The sequence below is a fragment of the Populus nigra genome, chromosome 19 (assembly GCF_951802175.1).
Source record: "Populus nigra chromosome 19, ddPopNigr1.1, whole genome shotgun sequence".
NCBI classification, from domain to species: Eukaryota; Viridiplantae; Streptophyta; class Magnoliopsida; order Malpighiales; family Salicaceae; genus Populus; species Populus nigra.
In genome coordinates this window covers 10,014,562-10,039,070 of record NC_084870.1, presented here as the reverse complement: position 1 = coordinate 10,039,070, position 24,509 = coordinate 10,014,562, and the positions used below count along the sequence as shown (strand labels likewise).

Here is a 24,509-nt window from a genome sequence, read left to right as displayed (position 1 = left end):
CTAGCTAGGTTGCTATTATGACCTGCAAACACAGATGGATTCTCAACGATCCCTAGCTTAATGCCATCTTCAGTGTTAATTTCCATCTGCTTAATACTTGCTTTGTGTGTCCTGTCAAGTTAATGGGGACCTAACATATTGACTAACAATAGTTGATTAATAGGGAGCAAAAATTGGAGAACCCATGGGATAAAAAAAATCTTACCTTCAAGAACAAGATACCTCCCTTTATAGAATCCTAGAACTCGCAATTGAAACTGTTCTTATCAAGAAAATGAAACGAAAGTTACCCTCTACTAAAACCTAGAGGTAATTTTAGAGTAGTTATTGAAATCTCTATTTAGATGCTAATAAATGTGGACTGAAAAACCAACATTAGATTAGTTCTGGAAAGCAAGCATTCCTCTTTCCCACTAATTTGTCGTTGTGGTAACCTATCCATTGATGCAACCTGGCACCCTACAGCCCACAAGTTCGGTTGTTGGCTGGTCATGGGTAATTTGGTTCACCTACCCCAAACCAAGAAAAGAAGAAGAAGAAGAAGAAGAAGAAACAGAAACTGTCCATGTTCAATGTATGTTAAAAATGGTTTCATTTTGTTGGTTAAAAATTATTGCAGCGTGACGAAAGTCATAGCCTCGTTTAGTACAATTGGTTCTATTCGTGAGATGGGAGATTCTATCCCAAATTATAAAACCATTAAGCACCAGTAAAAAGCAATTAGAAAACCATTTACATTTTCAGTCTCTCAAACTCTTGTGGCCATGGGAGAAATCGATCCAGAATTCATTCAAGAAACAGAATACAGGCCTAAATTCAAAACAATAGAAGCTGATGAAGAAATCCCAGTTATTGATCTCTCTGTTTCCACTCCTAGTGACACAAAAGAAGTTGTGTCAAAGATTGGAGAAGCGTGCAAGAAGTGGGGATTTTTTCAAGTGATCAATCATGGGGTACCGTTGGAACTAAGGCAAAAGATAGAGAAGGTAGCAAAAGAATTCTTTGATCAACCGATGGAGGAAAAACGGAAGGTGAAGAGAGATGAGGTGAATCCTATGGGGTATCATGATAGTGAGCACACCAAAAATATTAGGGACTGGAAGGAGGTTTTTGACTTCTTGGTGGTAGATCCAACTTTAATTCCTGCCTCTGATGATCCTGATGATAAAGAGCTAAGGGCTATGACTAATCAATGGCCACACAAACCTTCTGAATTCAGGTCTTCATTTTCTTCTTTCATCTTCTTATGTATGGACATGAGTAATTAACTCCTTAATCTTATTATGTTAATTTGTGTAATTCGTTGTTTTGGTCAGGGAGCTGTGCCAAGAATATACAAGACAGGTGGAAAAACTAGCTTTCAAGTTGCTGGAGCTTATCTCTTTGAGCTTAGGGTTGCCTGCTGATAGGTTAAATGGTTACTTCAAAGACCAAATCAGCTTTGCTAGGTTCAACCATTACCCTCCTTGTCCTGCACCCCACCTAGCTCTTGGTGTAGGTAGGCACAAGGATGGAGGTGCCTTGACGGTCTTATCCCAAGATGATGTTGGAGGGCTGCAAATAGGCCGCAGATCAGATGGAGAATGGATCCCTGTTAAACCAATTCCAGATGCCTTTATCATCAATATTGGCAATTGTATGCAGGTACTTTTTCTGATCAGCCTAATTAGCTTAAGCTGAATTATTGCCGAAGAATTCCATTCGTTCTTGCTAGCTGTAGAACGTCTTTCACCCACCACAGTCCCCCCTCCTTTTTCTTGCTCTTGGACCCAACATGAATGATTGATGGGAGATTAGGTATGCATAGGATAGGAGTCATCATTAACATATAAGAAGATGGTACAAATGTTCAGTTTTCTTCCTAATCAGGGCTTGGGTTGTTGCCTCATGTGCAGGTTTGGAGCAATGACTTGTACTGGAGTGCAGAGCATAGAGTGGTGGTGAATTCTCAAAGGGAAAGGTTCTCGATACCATTTTTCTTTTTCCCATCCCAATATGTTGATATTAAGCCACTGGATGAGCTAATTAATGAGCAAAACCTTGCAAAGTACAAGGAATTCAACTGGGGAAAATTCTTTGCCAGTAGAAACCGCAGTGATTATAAAAAACGTGAAGTGGAAAACATCCAAATCGATCACTTTAAGGTACCAGAGTGATTAGTTTAGTAGACTGGGTTTTCTATGTATGTGCCTATACTCTACGTATGTGATGTCGAGGTTGTGTGACCTTTTATTGTTGCCATGTTATGCTTTCTAAAGCATAGACTTGTATGTGAAAGTTGTCCTCGAGATATCTTAACTGTAATGGGCTCATTTGGGCAAAATTCCGGTTAATTTTCACCAGTTATTGAGCTTTTTTAACTACTTCTGATCATATATATATGCATGCTATCCTTAATAAGTGTGCGTGTGTATATATATTAGACAATGAGAAACTTTTTTACTTTCCTTATGATAGTTCTGACTGAACTTCTTACGGCGATTTGATAACGTTAGAAGCCGGAGTGATATATACATGGAAGGTAGTGTGGTAAAAGATGACATAACAGAAAATAGGAACTCCATTAGGCACCATTATTTGTAATATTCTTCCTCTTGGAAAAGAAAAGGAAAATCAAATTTTGAATACAGACCGCAAGAATTTCTTAAAGTTTGGTTCCATTTCGAAGAGCAAACATTATTCTAAACCATATATTTTATTCTTATGTATCCAAATAGAGAGCAACATCACGGGAAGGAATCCAAGTAATACGGTCAATCAAGAAACAGACCCTTCAAGCACGCAGATGATTATAAAAAGTAATGAAATTTGGTATAATTTCATGAAACTTGACGAGGTCTCGAGGTTGAGGTTGAATTATCAAACTAATTTAATTGTTTTTGAGAAGAAGATAGACGAAACAAATACATGTCATATCTTCAAGAATTTCTGCAGCCGAAATTATGAAGGTGTTAGGCCTTTGTGTCCAGTTTCATTCAGAACCACGCTGATCTAGAGATGCCAGGAGTTTGGGGTTAACTTTTAGAGGCTATTTTCCAATACTCTCAGATCAAAATTTGGATGTAGGATAAACTCTTTTCCTTGAGCTTTCTGTCTCTTCTCTTGTGCTAGTTAATTAAGCCTTTGGGACCTAATTTAGAGCCCTAGGCAATTTATTATTCTATTTTTCTTACGGTGGAAATTGTAATCAGGAGGCAATTTCAGTTTTTACTATTAATTTTCTACCGTGTCCTTATCAGTAAACCTACGACCGAATTGCATGACCAAGGTGTTCTAGAATATACGGAAAAATCTTTCTTTCTATATAATTCCAGCTACCAAGCTAGGTAATCCACAAGCTTAGCCTTTTCTTGACGTTTCAAGCTATTGACTACAGGTGATTGTTGACAGAGATTAACCATTTTGTACCTTTATTTATGGCGCAGCGCGCGTACACATCTATATATATATATATATATATATATATATATATATATATATATATATATATATATATATAAACTGCGAGCAGAGTCTGACTTTAAAACTCATATAAGCCTAAGGATAAGCCTTGTAGAAACCTACCACTTCAAGAGAATTAGCATGGAGCAAGCAAAGAAACATTGGTGTTAATTTCCATTTTCATCATCCTTCTCAATATTGCAACCAATACGGCCTTATCGCAGCCACTCCATAATCCTAGCAAGCATTTTGTGCTAGTTCACGGGGCAGGCCATGGTGCCTGGTGCTGGTACAAACTTGTGCCTCTATTAAGATCATCAGGTCACAATGTTACCGCTATAGATTTAGCTGCTTCTGGGATTGACCCGCGGCAGATTAGCGATCTTCAATCAATATCTGACTATATTAGGCCGTTGAGAGATCTTCTGGCATCTCTACCACCAAATGAAAAGGTTATCCTTGTTGGTCATAGCTTAGGGGGGTTGGCACTTTCTCAAACCATGGAGAGACTTCCAAGCAAGATTTCCGTGGCTGTTTTCCTTACTGCCGCCATGCCAGGCCCTTCCCTTAACATTTCCACTCTTAGTCAAGAGGTACATGCAGAAAGGAAAAAAAAAATCTTATTCGATTGATTAACCCAACTTACTTTTTTTGGTTATGAATATCTAGTTCTACTTTTTATATCACAACATGCAATCAATTTGTTAAGTTACATTCTTCTCATGTCTCACAATTTTCAACTTTTTCACTTTTCTTGTGCTTTTGTTATGACCGAAGCGTGTAAGAAGACAAACTAATATGTTAGACACCCGTTCCACATTCGGTAATGACCCGAATAACCCACCAACATCTTTTATCTTGGGGCCCAAGTACCTACTATTAAGATTGTATCAGCTCAGTCCAATTGAGGTAAGAACTTCACATATCCATAGGCAAAATGTGGGTTTTTTTCTTTCTTTTGAGACCCAATATGTCACAATTTCTTACATTTATTCTTTTAATATTGAGATTCTGATGAAATTTATGGTGACAAAATGGCTTCAGGATTGGACATTGGCCACAACACTGATAAGGGAAACACGTCAATTTACTGATCAAGAATTGTCAAGGAACCTTGTACTAACGAGGGAGAAATATGGCTCGGTTAAAAGAGTTTTTATCATTGCAGAGAAAGATTTGACCTCGGAGAAAGATTTTCAACAATGGATGATCCAAAAAAATCCACCCAATGAAGTGAAAGAGATACTAGGATCCGATCACATGTCCATGATGTCTAAACCTAAGGAACTTTGGGCTTGCCTGCAAAGAATTTCTAAGAAATATAATTAATGCCGGTATATTCCCAGGATTATATATGAATAATAAATTAAAATAAGGTGTTTCCGTTACTGCCTCAACATTTCTACTCTTAGACTCCGTTTGTCTACGCGGCTGTGGCTGCAGTTAAAATAAAACACAACAAACCTATGTTTGGTTACAGAAAAAAACGTTGTTAATTGTTCATGGGTCCCACCTTTTACTGCGTTGCAAATGCAATAATCACGAAGCAGCATCCGACTGCTTTTGTTTCAACAGTAAACAATAGGCAACATATTTACGCACTGCATGCTAATTAATTAGCATAAACAGTGTACACTGTTAACTTGCATACACTGAACACTGTATGCATGTTACACTGTTCATGCTAATTAATTAGCATGGACAGTGTAACATGCATACAGTTCCGGTCGGACCGGTTCCGGTTCAAAACTTAAAATACATTGAACCAGGTCCAACCCAGTAAAATAAAAATTATTTTTAATTTTTTAATTGTTTTTTATTTGAAAAACTAGTGTTTAACATTATTTAATGACACTACATAAATTAGACAGAGATCGCTTGATAAAGTAGCATTTGCAGAATTTGATTGCAATCCCAATTTCGTTCTTGATTATATTTTACCTGATGTTATTGCGCGCTTAAAAAACCAAAAAATTATAGTTCTCGTCGGATGTATTTCATACGTGATGGAATTGTAGATATTTTAATGGAACAATAAAAAATATTTTATATAAAATATTATTTATTTCATGATGTAATAACAAAAGTTAAATCTACAATATTTAAATTAAAAACTATCAATATTAATATATATTTTTTAAAATTATTTTATAACATCAATTTCAAAAGCATTATTAACCAAACACATTAAACTACTTTTTTTCAACCTCAATTTCAACCATAGTTTTAACCAAACACCTATTTTTTCAAACCAACCTCAATTAAAAGTACTTTTTATAAAACAACTTTTTTCAAACCAAAACCACAACAGCTACCGCAATACCAAACACACACTTAATAAAGAGCTACTGGGTAATTGCGTTTTTCTCCTTGCTCTTAATTTTCATCTTTATTTTAGTAATTGAAGCTTTATGTCCGAAGAGCAAAGATCGACACAAGAGGGGTCAAGTTCAATTAACTTGTAGCATGTCCTTCATGCAGACATGCTAATCTTTGTAATTAGCAAAAAAATATCTCCAGAAGTATGAGTTATGAATTTGCTCACAGTATAAATATATTTGAGTTCAAGGGTGCCAGAATTAATAAATATACTGGTATCAGATAAGGTCTTTACTGTTGAAATGACATCTAATTATGAATCTTATGGGTCGGGTTTTGTAATATTCATATCCAAACCCGAGTCTTCGCCTACCCGAACTCGATCGGGTATCCATGGTTACCCAACAGCCGGCCTTGCCCACACACCTCTTTTGTTACTGATATGATACCCATCTAAAGTCAGCATTCATGCTCATCAATGTAGCATTCAAGAAATTTCTAACTTATAAAATCTCCACACCTCAAAATCTTGGGTGCACAGAACATATGCACTGTAACTTTTAAAACAATGAGCCAAAAAAACATATCATCTCCCTTAACTTGAAGAACCTCGATGTTGCAATGATTTGAAGCTTTTGTAATACGATCACACTGGTAGTAATACATATCATAATCAGTTCTAACTCTCAACAGATCTGAATGAAAACCCAGCCAAGACCAACCTGAAAGTTAACCCAAAAATGACCCAAGCCCGTTTCAATCTCTTCCTCTTCCCCTCATGAGAAACACCGGATCCGAGCAAAGCAATAAAAAACAAGAAAACCCAAAATCCAAAGACAAACTAGGCATAGGATATAAGACCCGAAACAATTAGAGGGAAACACTTATCTCGGCCCAGCTTTCTTCGGGCTTCAGAAAAATCCAAAGACACCATACCCTGGAATGATTGTCCGGTTTTGATAAACAATTCATGTCTACTTCTTATTTCTTATTATTTATTTAGTGATTTCTCAGTGTTGAAAAATTTTTGTTTTAAATTTTTTTATTTTTTTATGTCATTAAATTATTGATTAATACTATTTATTTTTTTATTTTATTTACATCACTAATTAATTATAATGTATTTTAATTTTAAACTTGGTCTATATCAAATAATTATCTTGACATGTTGAAACGCAGATGATTAAAGTTGAATCATCAAACTAATTTAATTGATTTTGTGAAGAATATAGAAGAAACAAATATAAGTCATATCTTCAACAATTTCTGCAACCGAAATTATGAAGGTGTTAGGCCTCTGTGTCCAGTTTCATTCAGAACCACGCTGATCTAGACTTTTCCTTGAGCTTTCTGTCTCTTCTCTTGTGCTAGTTCATCCCCTGGGAAACTGGGACCCCATTTAGGGCAATTTATTCTTTTTACAGAGGAAATTGAAATTAGGAGGCAATTTTAGTTTGTACTCTTAATTTTCTACCGTGTCCTTATCGGTAAACGTCCGGCCGAATTGCATGACCAAGGAGTTTTAGAATCTAGGGAAAAATCCTTCTTTCTAATCTAGCTACTAATTGCATGACAACATATTTGTTTCAGTTTGCCTTCTCTTACTTACCTTTACAGTGATCTCAAATAAATATTTTTATATTTAGTTGGTATTTAATTTTATAATAATTTATTTTTTTATATAATTAAATAAGTAATAATTTTAAAAAATAAAGTTATTAAACCCATAAAATTCATGATTAGAATCATGGATTTGACGGATTAAACCAGAAAGTCAAGTCGATTTAATATATTGTTATCTTAATATTTTTTTTTAAAAAATATTATTTTAATTTTTTTTAATCCAAATCATAATTTACTAAATATTTAAGTTATTTTTAAATATATCAAGTTGGTTGAATTATAATTGAGCAAAACTCATATAATTTAACTGGAACTAGACTGCACAAGGAGTCACGTAAAAGATTTAAAATTTAATTCATTTAATAATAATATTAAAAAATTCTTTATGACATGAACATTTATTTTTTTATGTTGATTTTTTTTTATTTAACATATATCATAGCGCGAGATAGTAACCTAGAATGTACTGATTGATCCAAGATTCACGAAAATCGTGGTGGGCCTCATGGGGGGTGAAAGTTCAGTGATTTACTTGTTGATGACGGCTCTATTTCCTTACTATCAGATTTAAATTGAATAAATTTAATTCTAAACCAATGAATAAATATTTTTGATAAATTAATTCAGGGTAAGCATGCAAGTTTAAATCATTAAATTCAGTTCTGCATTATACATTTATACTCTTGACAACAGATTGATCCTTGATAAATCTTCTTCTTCTTCTTCTTGAACCCAATCCTTGATAAAATCTAAACTCCTAATCTTTCCGGCAACTATTTAATCATATAAGAAGTTTTACGATTTAAATCATTCTCACACAAACAATCATGAATTTGGATGATTTAACTACACGGTTATTATAATTTATTCAGACAAAATGATATGAAATCTTTCGTTTACTGTAAAAGAATAATGGACCAGAACAGAGTATCGGCGGCCGATCTATCACTGTCGCCATATGGGCGTTTGAAGCAACCTTTGCCATGCCAGCACAAACGTCACGGCATTCCGAGACAACACTGTTGACATTACCTAGTTAATTCCCCTCTTAACATTACACCAAAGGCTGTCTAGATTCACTTTGCATTAGACCTGCTAACAAGGTATAAAAAGCCACATAACCGCTATCTTTTTTCTTGCAAACACGAACTTGGTTGATCTAGGTTTCTTAATCAACATCAAAGGAGAAGGAAATCACCATGGGAGAGGTTGATCCAGCCTTCATTCAAGCCCAAGAACACAGGCCGAAACCTGAGATCACTAGAGCAGAAGGAATACCCTTGATTGATCTTTCCATAATCAGCTCTCCTAATTCCAACTTAGACAACGATCAAGCACTTGGTGGTCTTGTTGAGGAAATAGGCAATGCATGCAAAGATTGGGGATTTTTTCAAGTGATCAATCATGGGGTGCCGCTTGCTAAGCGACACAACATTGAGAGAGCATCAAGAGAATTTTTTGGTCAGCCTCTGGAAGAGAAAGGGAAGGTGAGGAGAAATGAGGAGAAAGTGTTGGGTTATTATGACACTGAGCATACCAAGAATGTTAGGGACTGGAAAGAAGTGTTCGATCTCATTGTCCAGGATCCAACGGTTGTCCCTGCTTCATATAAGCCTGATGATGAGGAACTAACCAAGTGGTTTAATCAGTGGCCTGAATACCCCAATGACCTGAGGTATATACTATTGTTTTCTCTCTTCTTCTTCTTCTGAAAATTTATTTTTTACTTTTGTTTACCCACCGATGAAATTACAATAAAGAATTGAGTGAAAAATGTGATCTTTCAATAATTGTGTTTTTCTTTTTTTGCTATACTAACAAATTTTTTGGTCCCTCTGGAAGTTCTCCGCTATATATAACTTTTGCGCTTTTATAGAATTTTCTGTTTTGAAATAATCAATGATATATCCAAAATTCACTGATCCTATGGTTAATTTAACCTATAAATAATATTATGCCTCGTTTATTTCATGAAAAATAATTTTTTAAAAATTAATTATATAAAATTTTAAAATATCATATTATTTACTGATTATATCAAATTTGGTCCCCAAACTTATGATTGTTATATATATTTTTATTTGATTTTTTTTTTCAATTTCATCATTTAAAATTTGATTTTTATATTAACTTTGGTCTTTATTTTTATAATTATTATTTGCTTCTCTTATTATTTTTTAATTGAAATTTTTTATCTATCAAATTTGGTCCCCATTCTTTTGATTGTTACTTATTTTATTTGAAATAATTTATGAAAGTGTAATTATTATTATTTTAATCTCATCATCTTTTAATTTTTTTATTTGTTAGATTTGATTTTTATTATTTTGATTATTATTTATTTTATTTGAGATAATTTATGAAATTATATTTTTTTTTCAATTTTATTCACATTCAACCTTTTAATTTGTAAGATTTATTCATCATTATTTTAATAAACTTGAAAAAAATAAAACATTAATAAGTTATTTTTCAGCTCATTTTTCATGACATAACCAAACACTGGAAAGTGTTTTCCAACTTATTTTTTATGACACTACCAAACATCGAAATATAATTCACTTTCTTGGAATTCATTTTCCAAAAAAATCACTTTTAAAAATAAATACTTTCCACCAAACAAACAAGACTTTTAGACTAAGAGTTTATTTTGCATTTCAGTTGAACCACCTTTTTGTTATTTTTGGAATAAAAATTTGCTTTGATTTTTATTTTTTTAGTATTTTTGAATGGTTTTAATGTAAATTTTTAAAATTTTAAAAAATATTATTTTTATATATTTACATAAATAAAACACTTTAAAACATAACATTTACCACCACAGTCTCATTAAACAGATCAGAACACCTCTAATTATTAATTTTAGCGGGCTTTAATTACTCTATGCAGTCTAACACATTTCAATGAACAGAGAGGTCTGTGAAGAGTATGCTAAAGAAATGGAAAAACTAGCTTGCAAATTGATGGGGCTGATAGCCCTGAGTCTAGGCTTGCCAAAAGACAAGTTCCATGGATTCTTTAAAGAACAAACCAGCTTCATTAGACTCAACCACTACCCACCTTGCCCAGTCCCTGACCTCGCACTCGGCGTTGGCCGACACAAGGACGCCATGGCCTTGACCATCCTTGCTCAAGATGATGTTGGAGGGCTAGAAGTGAAGAGAAAAACAGATGGAGAGTGGCTTTGGGTCAAGCCAACCCCAAATGCCTACATCATCAATGTTGGTGACATTATTCAGGTATATCCTTTTCCAAAAACTCTGAAATTGACATTAACGTATAGAATCAACGCTATTGTTTAAAATGTTAATTGTTTTTATAGGTATGGAGCAATGACATTTATGAGAGCGTGGAGCACAGGGCGATGGTGAATTCTGAAAAGGAAAGATTTTCCATTCCCTATTTCCTCAGCCCAGCACACTACACCAACGTGCAGCCCTTGGAGGAGCTCATAAATCAGCAAAACCCTGCCAAATACAAACCATACAACTGGGGAAAATTTCTCGTCACAAGAAAACGTAGTAATTTCCAGAAGCTTGATGTTGAGAACATCCAGATTTATCACTTCAAGATACCCGAATCAGAGCTGGCCGAAAAAGTGGACTGATCGAGCAATATTGTCCATCAACAAGTAATAAGACGCTGCTGCCTATAAATGGCAGTACCTTGTAAAAATCACAAATGGAACTTTGGAGTCACGGTGCCATGTATTAAAAATAATGGAATTTGCTATGAATAAAGGAGATTATTGCAACCTTCACCGTTTTATCCATTATTGTTATTTGTAGAGTAAGAGTATGAGTCATATATATGGCTGTGATCATAACAAATATACCTTTTTTTTATCGTAATATATACTTATTTTTTAAAAGTTAATTCGTTTGTAAGAAATACAGGGTTAGAAGAAGTGTGGAACGGAAAGAGAAAAATAAAAAGAAGATTAATTTTTATTTTTATTTTTATTTTTATTTTCTTGAAAAGAATAAACAAGGGAATTAATAAAAAGAAAAGAAAAGAAAAATGAGAAAATGCTTCCTTTTCTTCTTTTTTCCCAAATAGACTTCCGTGGTGGCCCAATCACATGCAGTACTGCATGGTATCCTTTCAAAGAAGAAGATGGCATGTCGGGTGCTTCGATGGAGGAAGCTGACGTGGGTTTTTGGCAACCCTCCCCGTATTTTCCAGCGACGTTGCTGACCATAAAGCCTCCATTTCCGGAGATAATTTCACAACGGAACCACCTCAAATTCTTATTCCTTTAAAATCAGTAAAAACAACATTAGACTCAGCAGCCTCTGTTTATGTCACTGCCTTGATGACCATCCTTTCTCAAGATAATGTTGAGAAGTGATCAAGAGAAAAACAGATGAAGATTGGGTTGCGTGAAGCCAACTCCAACTGCATATATCATCAATATATATATATATATGTTGGTGACATTATTCATTATCAGTAAAGTCAACGAATAAACCATTCTCAGACAAAAACTAGCATGCAGTTATCGCCATTGAAATTTTAGGAGAAAACTACAAATTTGGTACTCCCATCATCCTGGTTTCTCTACATCATCAACGTGGTTAATTACATTATCTAGTGATCAACGACTAACTCATTGGCGTGTGGCGGGCTGAACAAAAAAATAAATAAATGTAAAAAAAAAAAAACGACAAAGTCATACGAAATTTATTGATACTATAGCATCATTAAACCTGCTAACGAAACCTCTAAACACTTCTATATTAACAAATGGATAGCATTTGGTACAATAAATAAATGTAAAAAAAAAACGACAAAGTCATGATATATCCATCAAGAAACAAGTCCTTCGAGAAAAAGTAAAACATGCAGATGATTATATATGAAAAGTAATGAAATTTGGTATAATTTCTTGAAACGCAGATGATTAAAGTTGAATCATCAAACTAATTTAATTGATTTTGTGAAGAATATAGACGAAACAAATATAAGTCATATCTTCAACAATTTCTGCAACCGAAATGATGAAGGTGTTAGGCCTTTGTGTCCAGTTTCATTCAGAACCACGCTGATCCAGAGATGCCAGGAGTTTGGGTCTTTTATAAGCTATAGCTCAATACTCTCAGATCAAAATTCACGTGGGTTCATCCTGTGGATGTAGGATAAAATCTTTTCCTTGAGCTTTCTGTCTCTTCTCTTGTGCTAGTTAATTAAGCCTTTGGGACCTAATTTAGGGCCTTAGGCAATTTATTCTTATATTTTTCTTGCAGTGGAAATTGTAATTAGGAGGCAATTTCAGTTTGTACTATTAATTTTCTACCGTGTCCTTATCAGTAAACCTACGACCGAGTTGCATGACCAAGGTGTCCTAGATCTACGGAAAAATCTTTCTTTCTATTTAATTCCAGCTACCAAGCCAGGGAATCCACAAGCTTAGCCTTTTCTTGACGTTTCAAGCTATTTACTACAGGTGATTGTTGACAGAGATTAACCATTTTGTACCTTTATTTATGGCGCAGCGCGCGCGCACATGTATATATATATAAACTGCGAGCAGAGTCTGACTTTAAAACTCATATATATAAGCCTAAGGATAAGCCTTGTAGACACCTACCACTTCAAGAGAAGCATGGAGCAAGCAAAGAAACATTTGGTGTTAATTTCCATTTTCATCATCCTTCTCAATATTGCAACCAATAAGGCCTTATCGCAGCCACTCCATAATCCTAGCAAGCATTTTGTGCTAGTTCACGGGGCAGGCCATGGTGCCTGGTGCTGGTACAAACTTGTGCCTCTATTAAGATCATCAGGTCACAATGTTACCACTATAGATTTAGCTGCTTCTGGGATTGACCCGCGAAAGATTAGCGATCTTCAATCAATATCTGACTATATTAGGCCGTTGAGAGATCTTCTGGCATCTCTACCACCAAATGAAAAGGTTATCCTTGTTGGTCATAGCTTAGGGGGCTTGGCACTTTCTCAAACCATGGAGAGACTTCCAAGCAAGATTTCCGTGGCTGTTTTCCTTACTGCCTTCATGCCAGGCCCTTCCCTTAACATTTCCACTCTTAATCAAGAGGTACATGCAGAAAGAAAAAAAAAACTCTTATTCGATTGATTAACCTGACTTATTTTTTTGTTATGAATATCTAGTTCTACTTTTTATATCACAACATGCAATCAATTTGTTAAGTTACATTCTTCTCATGTCTCCCAATTTTCAACTTTTTCACTTTTCTTGTGCTTGTGTTATGACCGAAGCGTGTAAGAAGGCAAACTGATATGTTAGACACCCGCTTTACGTTCGATAATGGCCCGAATAACCCACCAACATCTCTTTTCTTTGGGCCCAAAGTCCTACTTTTAAGATTGTATCAGCTCAGTCCAATTGAGGTAAGAACTTTACAGATTCATAGGCAAAATGTGGGTTTTCTTTCTTTCTTTTGAGACCCAATATGTCACTATTTTTTACATTTATTCTCTTAATATTGAGATTCTGATGAAATTTATGGTGACAAAATGACTTCAGGACTGGACATTGGCTACAACACTAATGAGGGAAACACGTCTATTTACTGATCAAGAATTGTCAAGGGACCTTGTACTAACGAGGGAGAAATATGGCTCGGTTAAAAGAGTTTTTATCATTACAGAGAAAGATTTGATCTCGGAGAAAGATTTTCAACAATGGATGATCAAAAAAAATCCACCCAATGAAGTGAAAGAGATACTAGGATCCGATCACATGTCCATGATGTCTAAACCTAAGGAACTTTGGGCTTGTCTGCAAAGAATTTCTAAGAAATATAATTGATGCCCGTATATTCCCAGGATTATATATGAATAATAAATTAAAATAAGGTATTTCTGTTACTGCCTCAACATTTCTACTCTTAATAAAGAGCTATTGGGTAATTGTGTTTTTCTCCTTGCTCTTAATTTTCATCTTTATTTTAGTAATTGAAGCTTTATGTTCGAAGAGCAAAGATCAGCACAAGAGGGGTCAAGTTCAATTAACTTGTAGCATGTCCTTCATGCAGACATGCTAATCAATTAGCAAAAAAATATCTCCAGAAGTATGAGTTACGAATTTGCTCACGGTATAAATATATTTGAGTTCAAGCGTGCCAGAATTAATAAATGTTGTTGTAACTCATTTTTGGGTCCCCACAAAAAATAAAAATAAAAAGCCAAAGGAGGTTATAAAAAATAACAGGAGGTAGAAGCGCTCAGAAAATGGTCGGAAAAATTGTCAAGGAGGTTAAAAATACAAAGATTTGATTTTTGACAGTATATTCTTGAAGGATGAGAGCCCTGTTGAGAAGGAAAATTTGAATTTTGAGGAGAAAAGCGCAAATTTGGATGTTTATGGACTTAATTGGATTTTTATGTTTCAATTTATAGAGGATTTGATTGCAAGAAAAATTGATTTTAAGTCAATTTGGGCTTTAATTAGAAGAAATTAAAGTTCTGGGGCCAAATTATAATTTTTAGGAATTTATTAGGTCCAATCAGGGGCTTAATTGCATAAATATTGAAGTTTAAAGGCCAATTAGGAACTTAATTGAGAAAATCCGAAACCAGGGACCAATTTGGAAAAGGCGCGTAAATCAGAGGGGCTGTATTGGATTTGATCCGGGGCCAAATTGAAGAAATTAAAAACTGGAGGACTGATTTGAAAACAGCGCAGGGAAACCAGGTGACACGCCTGTTACTGTTCACTTTCTTCCTCGAAAAGCTGCCCGAGTGGCTGCTTTCCAGGCGCATTTTCTGGTTCGTCTGGCCTTCAAATCCGACAAAACATGCACCAACATGTCCACCTGAAACCTCTTTATCCCGGAGAATGGTCCGGTCGGGTCGACAAATTTAGAAACGGCTCCGTTGAGTGGCTCAAAGTGGCCACCTCGGGCAGTTCACAGCCTTGAGCTGCCAAATTTGGCAGCTCGAGGTGCACACTTTGAACCAACGGTTTGGATTACTCGAGTCGAATCAAGGGCTGAAAATTTTCTCCAATATAGACAATATGGCCCTCTTATACCGTCTATAAATAGAATCTCTGTTGAAGACCTGGGGGAGGAGAAAAGCGGGTCCAAAGTCAGCCAAAAAACCAGCATTTTCGCCCAATTCCTGCAGATTTCTTCCTTTACTTCCAACGCCGGCCGCCAGCTCCAACCCCCTCCCCCTGGGCTTTTGATTTTTGTTTCTTCCCCACAACAGCTGACCGAAACTCTCAGCCTCTCACCCCACCTAAACCAGCGCCGTTCTTTCCCTTTTTTTTTGCCTAGCCAAAGACAAACCAGAGAACTCATCATTTTCCTTTCCTCTCATTCTCTTCCAGCAGCCCCAGCACTATCCCCTCTCCCTCTCATCAACACAAAGCCAGCGGCAGACCTTCACCTCAGCTTCTCCTTCACTGCAGCTGCAACAGCCCCAGCAACACCTCTGCAGAGGGGAAGAGAGAACGGCTGCTATCCCCGGTTTCCACAGCCACCGACCACCATCTTCATCCCAGCCATTCCCTACCACCTGCACCTCCATTGAAGCTGTTGTAAAGAGGGAAGGACAGTTGTTGACAGAGGGAGCAAAGGAAACAAAAAGAAGAAGCAGTGCCAAAACAGAAGGGAGGAGGAAGAAGGTCGCAGCAACGCCACCGCCAAACTGGCCACCAGCACCACTGTCAGCCCATCTATCCAAGCTCAGCATCTCAGGTAACCCTTTCCCTTATCACCGTTTAGGGTCCTCTTCTTGCATGCAGAATGTGCACTCTACACGTTCTGCAAGCCACAAAATAATTAGCCGGTTACTGTGCGTGCACAGTAACCAACTAATTAATTAACGGGTTACTGTGCTATGTACAGTTACTATGCGTGTACAGTATCCCGGTTACTGTACTCATGTACAGTACCAGGTTACTGTTTAGGCTGATACCAGGTTACTAATTAATATAAGCCCAGTCCATGCTGCTGGGCTGAGTCCAGCCCTGTAGAAAGTAAGCCCATGTTGTTGGCCTGATTTCGGCCCATTTTCCTTTTGGGCCGGGTATGGCCCATTCAAAAGTTTTCTTCAAATATGTATTCAAAAACTCTGTGATTTTCTGCAAGTTTGTATTTTTTTACTATAAAGATACAAATCCGGTATGAAAATACCCGGTTTTCATCAAGACATCAGAAAAAAAAATATAAAAATAAAAAAATGTTTTGTTTTCATGCATACGGCCAATACCCTAACATTGTTTTTACGTCTTTTATCTAAAAAAAACAAATATTTGAAGTTTCAAAAATGTGTTTTCGCATGGATTTCTTAAACACAACAAAAATCATTTTTCTTGCATTTCTGGATTTTACAACATGTTTGTAAAACTCCAAAGGGTATTGGCCAATATTCCAAAAATATAAAAATCTTATTTTTGGGGAATTCATCTATTATTCACCACTAATGTTTGGATAAAGAAATCCCTAAATGATGAATATCCAAAATATTATCGGGGATAATTTGTTATTATTCACCGCTAATGTAATCCTTAAAGGACGAATATCCAAAATATTATTGGGGATAATTTGTTATTATTCACTGTTAATATTTGGATAAAGAAACCCGGAGTGGTAAATATCCAAAATAATTTTCTAGGAATAATAAATCTGCACACATCCTTGAAAGAAGCCTTGATTATAATCGAGGACATTTCAAATTTTTTTTACCCCACGGTCTGCGAGCCGTGAGAGTATAAAACACTAAGACAAAAATAGGTTTTTAAAGCACCCTAGATTTTGTTCATCAGAGCAGACTTATCCTAGGAAACTGATGGGATTAGAGAACATCAACACCATAATAGTTATAAGGCAAATCAAACACCAAGCAGCTTACCTTAGGTAGGGCGTACTAGGGGTGCTAAAACCTTCCCTTTACGCAACCAGTCCCTTACCTTAGAATCTCTGAAAGACCAGTTAGGTTTTCAAGTGACCATAATACTAGGTGGCGACTCCCTTTTTCACAACAGAAAGACCCCAACATCAATCCTCGCAACGAAGGATGGGTTGCCGCGACGTCGAGCTCTCGGGAGGGTGCGACAAATGTATCGGTATCAGATAAGGTTTTTGGTGTTGAAATGACATCTAATTATGAATTCTATGGGTCGGGTTTTGTAATATTCATATCCAAACCCGAGTCTTCGCCTACCCGAACTCGATCGGGTATCCATGGTTACCCAACAGCCGGCCTTGCCCACGTACCTCTTTTGTTACTGATATGATACCCACCTAAAGTCAGCATTCATGCTCATCAATGTAGCATTCAAAAAATTTCTAAGTTATAAAATCTCCACACCTCAAAATCTTGGGTGCACAGAATATATGCACTGTAACTTCTAAAACAATGAGCCAAAATAACATATCATTTCCCTCAACTTGAAGAACCTCGATGTTGCAATGATCCGAAGTTTTTGTAATACGATCACGCTGGTAGTAATACATATCATAATCAGTTCTAACTCTCAACAGATCTGAATGAAAACCCAGTGAAGACCAACCTGAAAGTTAACCCAAAAATGACCCAAGCCCGTTTCTACCTCTTCCTCTTCCCCTCATGAGAAACACCGGATCCTAGCAAAACAATAGAAAACAAGAAAACCCAAAATCCAAAGATAAACTAGGCATAGGATATAAGACCCGACATAATTAGAGAGAAACACTTATCTCGGCCCAGTTTTCTTCGGGCTTTAGAAAAATCCAAAGACACCATACATACCCTGGAATGACTGTCCGGCTATCTACCGTGCTTTTGAACGTTTCAAAAATTACCAAAAAATATATATATCTTTGGAATTCTGGCAACCCACAATGTGATGCTCGAATCAAATAACATGTATGTCATGAGATTCTTTTACGAGCTTATGCCGCAAGATTCTTGAATGTGTTTAATCTTCCTTTCAGCTTAGACTATTTTATTAAGAAAAAACAACGTTTTTAAGACAAAAATAGGAGTCCATCAGTTTAAGATTAATAAACTTGATGTATATCATTGTTTTTAAAATTATAAGTTAACTATTAAAATTATATATATATATATATATATATATATATATATATCTAGTATGTAAAATAAGATTAAAACCTTAATGCTCATAAAATTAAACTTGACTTGACTCATAAAATTAAACTTGATTCATGTAAAATTAATAAACATGGTCAACTCGGTTGATTAATAAAAAAAAGAAAATGAGAAAATACTTCCTTTTCTTCTTCTTTTTTTCCAAATCAGTAAAAACAACATTAGACTCAGCAGCCTCTGTTTATGTCACTGCCTTGATGACCATCCTTTCTCAAGATAATGTTGAGAAGTGATCAAGAGAAAAACAGATGAAGATTGGGTTGCGTGAAGCCAACTCCAACTGCATATATCATCAATATATATATATATATATATATATATATATGTTGGTGACATTATTCATTATCAAAAAAAGTAAAGTCAACGAATAAACCATTCTCAGACAAAAACTAGCATGCAGTTATCGCCATTGAAATTTTAGGAGAAAACTACAAATTTGGTACTCCCATCATCCTGGTTTCTCTACATCATCAACGTGGTTAATTACATTATCTAGTGATCAACGACTAACTCATTGGCGTGTGGCGGGCTGAACAAAAAAATAAATAAATGTAAAAAAAAAAAAACGACAAAGTCATGCGAAATTTATTGATACTATAGCATCATTAAACCTGCTAACGAAACCTCTAAACACTTCTATATTAACAAATGGATAGCATTTGGTATAATAAATAAATGTAAAAAAAAACGACAAAGTCATGATATACGGTCCATCAAGAAACAAGTCCTTCGAGAAAAAGTAAAACATGCAGATGATTATATATGAAAAGTAATGAAATTTGGTATAATTTCTTGAAACGCAGATGATTAAAGTTGAATCATTAAACTAATTTAATTGATTTTGTGAAGAATATAGACGAAACAAATATAAGTCATATCTTCAACAATTTCTGCAACCGAAATGATGAAGGTGTTAGGCCTTTGAGGCCAGTTTCATTCAGAACCACGCTGATCTAGAGATGCCAGGAGTTTGGTAAACTCTTAGAGGCAAAATTCACTTGGGTTCATACTGTGGATGTAGGATAAACTCTTTTCCTTGAGCTTTCTGTCTCTTCTCTTGTGCTAGTTAATTAAGCCTTTGGGACCTAATTTAGGGCCTTAGGCAATTTATTCTTATATTTTTCTTGCAGTGGAAATTGTAATTACGAGGTAATTTCAGTTTGTACTATTAATTTTCTACCGTGTCCTTATCAGTAAACCTACGACCGAATTGCATGACCAAGGTGTTCTTGATCTACGGAAAAATCTTTCTTTCTTTTTAATTCCGGCTACCAAGCTAGGTAATCCACGAGCTTAGCCTTTTCTTGACGTTTCAAGCTATTGACTACAGGTGATTGTTGACAGAGATTAACCATTTTTTACATTCATGACGCTGTATGTATGTATATATAATGCGAGCAGAGTCTGACTTTAAAACTCATATAAGCCTAAGGATAAGCCTTGTAGAAACCTACAACTTCAAGAGAAGCATGGAGCAAGCAAAGAAACATTTGGTGTTAATTTCCATTTTCATCATCCTTCTCAATATTGCAACCAATAAGGCCTTATCGCAGCCACTCCATAATCCTAGCAAGCATTTTGTGCTAGTTCACGGGGCAGGCCATGGTGCCTGGTGCTGGTACAAACTTGTGCCTCTATTAAGATCATCAGGTCACAATGTTACCACTATAGATTTAGCTGCTTCTGGGATTGACCCGCGGCAGATTAGCGATCTTCAATCAATATCTGACTATATTAGGCCGTTGAGAGATCTTCTGGCATCTCTACCACCCAATGAAAAGGTTATCCTTGTTGGTCATAGCTTAGGGGGATTGGCACTTTCTCAAACCATGGAGAGACTTCCAAGCAAGATTTCCGTGGCTGTTTTCCTTACTGCCGCCATGCCAGGCCCTTCCCTTAACATTTCCACTCTTAATCAAGAGGTACATGCAGAAAGAAAAAAAAAACTCTTATTCGATTGATTAACTTGACTTATTTATTTGTGATGAATATCTAGTTATACTTTTTATATCACAACATGCAATCAATTTGTTAAGTTACATTCTTCTCATGTCTCACAATTTTCAACTTTTTCACTTTTCTTGTGCTTTTGTTATGACCGAAGCGTGTAAGAAGGCAAACTGATATGTTAAACACCCGTTTCACATTCGGTAATGGCCCGAATAATCCACCAACATCTTTTATCTTGGGGCCCAAGTACCTACTATTAAGATTGTATCAGCTCAGTCCAATTGAGGTAAGAACTTCACATATCCATAGGCAAAATGTGGGTTTTTTTTCTTTCTTTTGAGACCCAATATGTCACAATTTCTTACATTTATTCTTTTAATATTGAGATTCTGATGAAATTTATGGTGACAAAATGGCTTCAGGATTGGACATTGGCCACAACACTGATAAGGGAAACACGTCAATTTACTGATCAAGAATTGTCAAGGGATCTTGTACTAACGAGGGAGAAATATGGCTCGGTTAAAAGAGTTTTTATCATTGCAGAGAAAGATTTGATCTTGGAGAAAGATTTTCAACAATGGATGATCCAAAAAAATCCACCCAATGAAGTGAAAGAGATACTAGGATCCGATCACATGTCTATGATGTCTAAACCTAAGGAACTTTGGGCTTGTCTGCAAAGAATTTCTAAGAAATATAATTGATGCCCGTATATTCCCAGGATTATATATGAATAATAAATTAAAATAAGGTGTTTCCGTTAATGCCTCAACATTTCTACTCTTAATAAAGAGCTACTGGGTAATTGCGTTTTTTTCCTTGCTCTTAATTTTCATCTTTATTTTAGTAATTGAAGCTTTATGTCCGAAGAGCAAAGATCGTCACAAGAGGGGTCAAGTTCAATTAACTTGTAGCATGTCCTTCATGCAGACATGCTAATCTTTGTAATTAGCAAAAAAAATTTCTCTAAAAGTATGAGTTGCGAATTTGCTCACGGTATAAATATATTTGAGTTCAAGGGTGCCAGAATTAATAAATGTACTGGTATCAGATAAGGACTTTGTTGTTGAAATGACATCTAATTATGAGTCCTATAGGCCGGGTTTTGTAATATTCATATCCAAACCTGAGTCTTCACCTACCCGAATTGATCGGGTATCCATGGTTATCCAACAGCCAGCCTTGCCCACGCACCTCTTTTGTTACTGATATGATACCCACCTAAAGTCAGCATTCATGGTCATCAATGTAGCATTCAAGAAATTTCTAACTTATAAAATCTCCACACCTCAAAATCTTGGGTGCACAGAATATATGCACTGTAACTTGTAAAACAATGAGCCAAAAAAACATATCATCTCCCTCAACTTGAAGAACCTCGATGTTGCACTGATCCGAAACTTTTGTAATACGATCACATTGGTAATAATACATATCATAATCGGTTTTAACTCTCAACAGATCTGAATGAAAACCCAGCCAAGACCAACCTGAAAGTTAACCCAAAAATAATCCAAACCCGTTCCAACCTCTTCCTGTTCCCCTCATGAGAAACACCGAATCCTAGCAAAACAATAGAAAACAAGAAAACCTAAAATCCAAAGACAAACTCGGTATTGGATATAAGACCCGAAACAATTAGAGCGAAACATTTATCTCGGCCCAGCTTTCTTCGAGCTTCAGAAAAATCCAAAGACACCATACCATGGAATGAGTGTCCGGTATTGATAAACAATTCATGTCTACTTCTTATTTCTTATTATTCAGTGATTTCTCGGTGTTGAAAAGTTTTGTTATAAAATTTTTTATTTTTTTTATGTCGTTAATACTATTTATCTTTTATTTTATTTATATCATTAATTAATTATAATATTATTGATTCTTTTCATCATATTTTAATATAATTAAATTTTTTAATTTGAATTGTCAATATATAATTAATTAAAAAAATTATATAATCCTGCTATTCAAATTTATAATTAAAGTTTATATTATATTTTTTATCTCATATAAAAAAATATTTTTGACAATCTTAATATATATATATATATATATATATATATATATATATATATATATATATATATATATATATATATCCTATGACATTTGCCGACAATTCGATATAATCGCAGTTGGGTATTGTGCCATTCTTTTTTTTAAAAAAAAAATATAGCAAGATATATAGGCGTCGTGTGATTAAGGAATATTCTTTCGTTTTTAAATATATTTTGCGTCTAACAAAATAAAATGTGAAATGGTGTTCTCATGTCACATAGCTATCTTTCTTGCTTAACCGGGTCAACTCTCTTGCAAGGATCTCCTATGATCATGGATAATAATGCTCTTCCTTTAAGCTATAGTTATTGAAACACGTAGAGAGTTAAAAACAAAAAAAAAGACAGTAAGATTGCTTAATGAAACAGATAAAAGTAATTTAGTTTAAACAGAACTATGATATTATCATGTGTTTATTTACCAATAGAATAGAATGCATTGTATTTGCCGAAATCATTTTAATTAATTTTTTTTATTAAAATGAGTGTTTAGATCAGTTTATATGTATTTTAATTATTTTTATGAGTTCTAAAATTAATAATTATATGATCATGAGAAAATTCGAACTCGTGATTATTAGATTATTAGAGAACAAATTTAAAATCTAATCACTTAAAATTAATGAATTTTTAATTTAATTAATTAAAAAAACAGCATGTTGACTATCCATCATTAAATGGATAGTACAGAAACGCTTAATCAATAATATTCTTTTTTCCTTGACAAAACGGAGACTGGAATTTGAAATATGTTAGGGGTAGGGGAATATGAATACAAGTTGAGCTATTATATTGATTAAGAAACATGATTTCACTTCTATGAGCAGTAGCATCTTGATATGAAATAACAGGATCATACCTGATCTCTCTTTGTTCATAAAATTGCAGCAAGGCTGCATGCTTGACGTTTGTTTTGGCGAAGAAGCTCAGAACATGTCCACAATTCAAATCAACTGAGTTACAACTCTGTGAACCCGGTATATATTTACAGATTCCTCCAGCAAAAGCAACATGTAATTATCAGGTGTTAAGAACTGATTCAGTGTCATCCCTGGGCTAATAATTTTACCATGAAGCATTTATTATCCCGGCTTATGCCAGCAATTACAAGAACACGTCCACCGGCAATTCGATTTAATCACATAAATGGAGTAGTGCTGTTCTTGATTGTTTGAAAGAAAACGAAGATGCCCTGTGATTAAATTATATTATTTTTTCATGCTTGAAATACTATAGTTTTTGTGTGAAATAATGTAAGTGTAATGATGCTCTCATCATATCGTTGTCTCTATTCATTCGAATCTACTGCATCTGGCCCACAACATCACATGATTATATGATTCATGGGCAATAATGCTTTTCTTTAAATGATCGACTATCAAAAAAAAATAAAAAATTAACTAGTAGTTGTGCTCTCACATTGCAGGAATTTACTCATATCAACAGTAATTCGAATAATATAGAGATTTATATACAATTTAAATATATTTATATACAATAATATAGAGACAGTGATCAGTCATCTTCGCAAAGAGAAATCAATAATATTATAGTCCCACTATCTTCAAAATGAAATTCAAAAAGCAGCTGAAGAGGTTGATATATATGCTGATATTATCAGACAAATACTTGTGGCAAGACAAATACATCAACATCAAAGTTGATTTTTGACAATGGAGTTTCCTGTGTGTGTGTGTGTGGGTGGATAAGTCCATTATTGGACTTCATTTACAATCTCTCTAAGATGCAGTATTTTTCTCCTTCCCCCACTTCTACTAGAATAATAGCCCTCTTATCTGAGTGTTCATTGATCATAAGCATGATCCCTTAATTTAAATGAAGAAAAATAGTCAACACAAATTAATATTGTCCTTGGAAAAATAACATAGCAGGAGCGAGAGAAAAACATTTCGAAGAAATTAATGACAAAAGTAAATATATTGCAAGTTAATTAATGGGAATATATAGTAGATTAATTACTTAATTCCAAAGATAATCAAGAACTGAACCATCAAAATCATCGAGCATGCA

The 24,509-nt window shown here is 34.9% G+C and overlaps 5 protein-coding genes across 5 annotated transcripts; all 5 read left to right on the top strand.

Moving 5' to 3' along the window:
- The first annotated feature begins 555 nt into the window (after positions 1-555).
- LOC133680561 (protein DMR6-LIKE OXYGENASE 1-like) lies at positions 556-2,363 on the top strand. The gene is made up of 3 exons (XM_062103573.1): positions 556-1,219; positions 1,317-1,644; positions 1,896-2,363. The coding sequence occupies exons 1-3, from the start codon at positions 765-767 to the stop codon at positions 2,154-2,156; spliced, it is 1,044 nt and encodes a 347-aa protein (XP_061959557.1). The 5' UTR covers positions 556-764; the 3' UTR covers positions 2,157-2,363.
- A 579-nt stretch (positions 2,364-2,942) lies between these two features.
- On the top strand, positions 2,943-4,829 carry LOC133680184 (methyl jasmonate esterase 1-like). Its single transcript, XM_062102995.1, has 4 exons — positions 2,943-2,948; positions 3,582-4,034; positions 4,219-4,350; positions 4,486-4,829. Exons 1-4 carry the CDS (start codon positions 2,943-2,945, stop codon positions 4,768-4,770), a joined length of 876 nt encoding a protein of 291 aa, XP_061958979.1. The 3' UTR covers positions 4,771-4,829.
- A 3,709-nt stretch (positions 4,830-8,538) lies between these two features.
- Positions 8,539-11,118, top strand: LOC133679198 (protein DMR6-LIKE OXYGENASE 2-like). The gene is made up of 3 exons (XM_062101730.1): positions 8,539-9,058; positions 10,295-10,622; positions 10,706-11,118. The coding sequence occupies exons 1-3, from the start codon at positions 8,583-8,585 to the stop codon at positions 10,988-10,990; spliced, it is 1,089 nt and encodes a 362-aa protein (XP_061957714.1). The 5' UTR covers positions 8,539-8,582; the 3' UTR covers positions 10,991-11,118.
- Positions 11,119-12,939: 1,821 nt separating this feature from the next.
- LOC133680639 (methyl jasmonate esterase 1-like) lies at positions 12,940-14,277 on the top strand. Its single transcript, XM_062103667.1, has 3 exons — positions 12,940-13,441; positions 13,624-13,755; positions 13,892-14,277. The coding sequence occupies exons 1-3, from the start codon at positions 12,989-12,991 to the stop codon at positions 14,174-14,176; spliced, it is 870 nt and encodes a 289-aa protein (XP_061959651.1). The 5' UTR covers positions 12,940-12,988; the 3' UTR covers positions 14,177-14,277.
- Positions 14,278-19,897: 5,620 nt separating this feature from the next.
- Positions 19,898-21,235, top strand: LOC133679725 (methyl jasmonate esterase 1-like). The gene is made up of 3 exons (XM_062102408.1): positions 19,898-20,390; positions 20,573-20,704; positions 20,841-21,235. The coding sequence occupies exons 1-3, from the start codon at positions 19,938-19,940 to the stop codon at positions 21,123-21,125; spliced, it is 870 nt and encodes a 289-aa protein (XP_061958392.1). The 5' UTR covers positions 19,898-19,937; the 3' UTR covers positions 21,126-21,235.
- Positions 21,236-24,509: the final 3,274 nt, after the last annotated feature.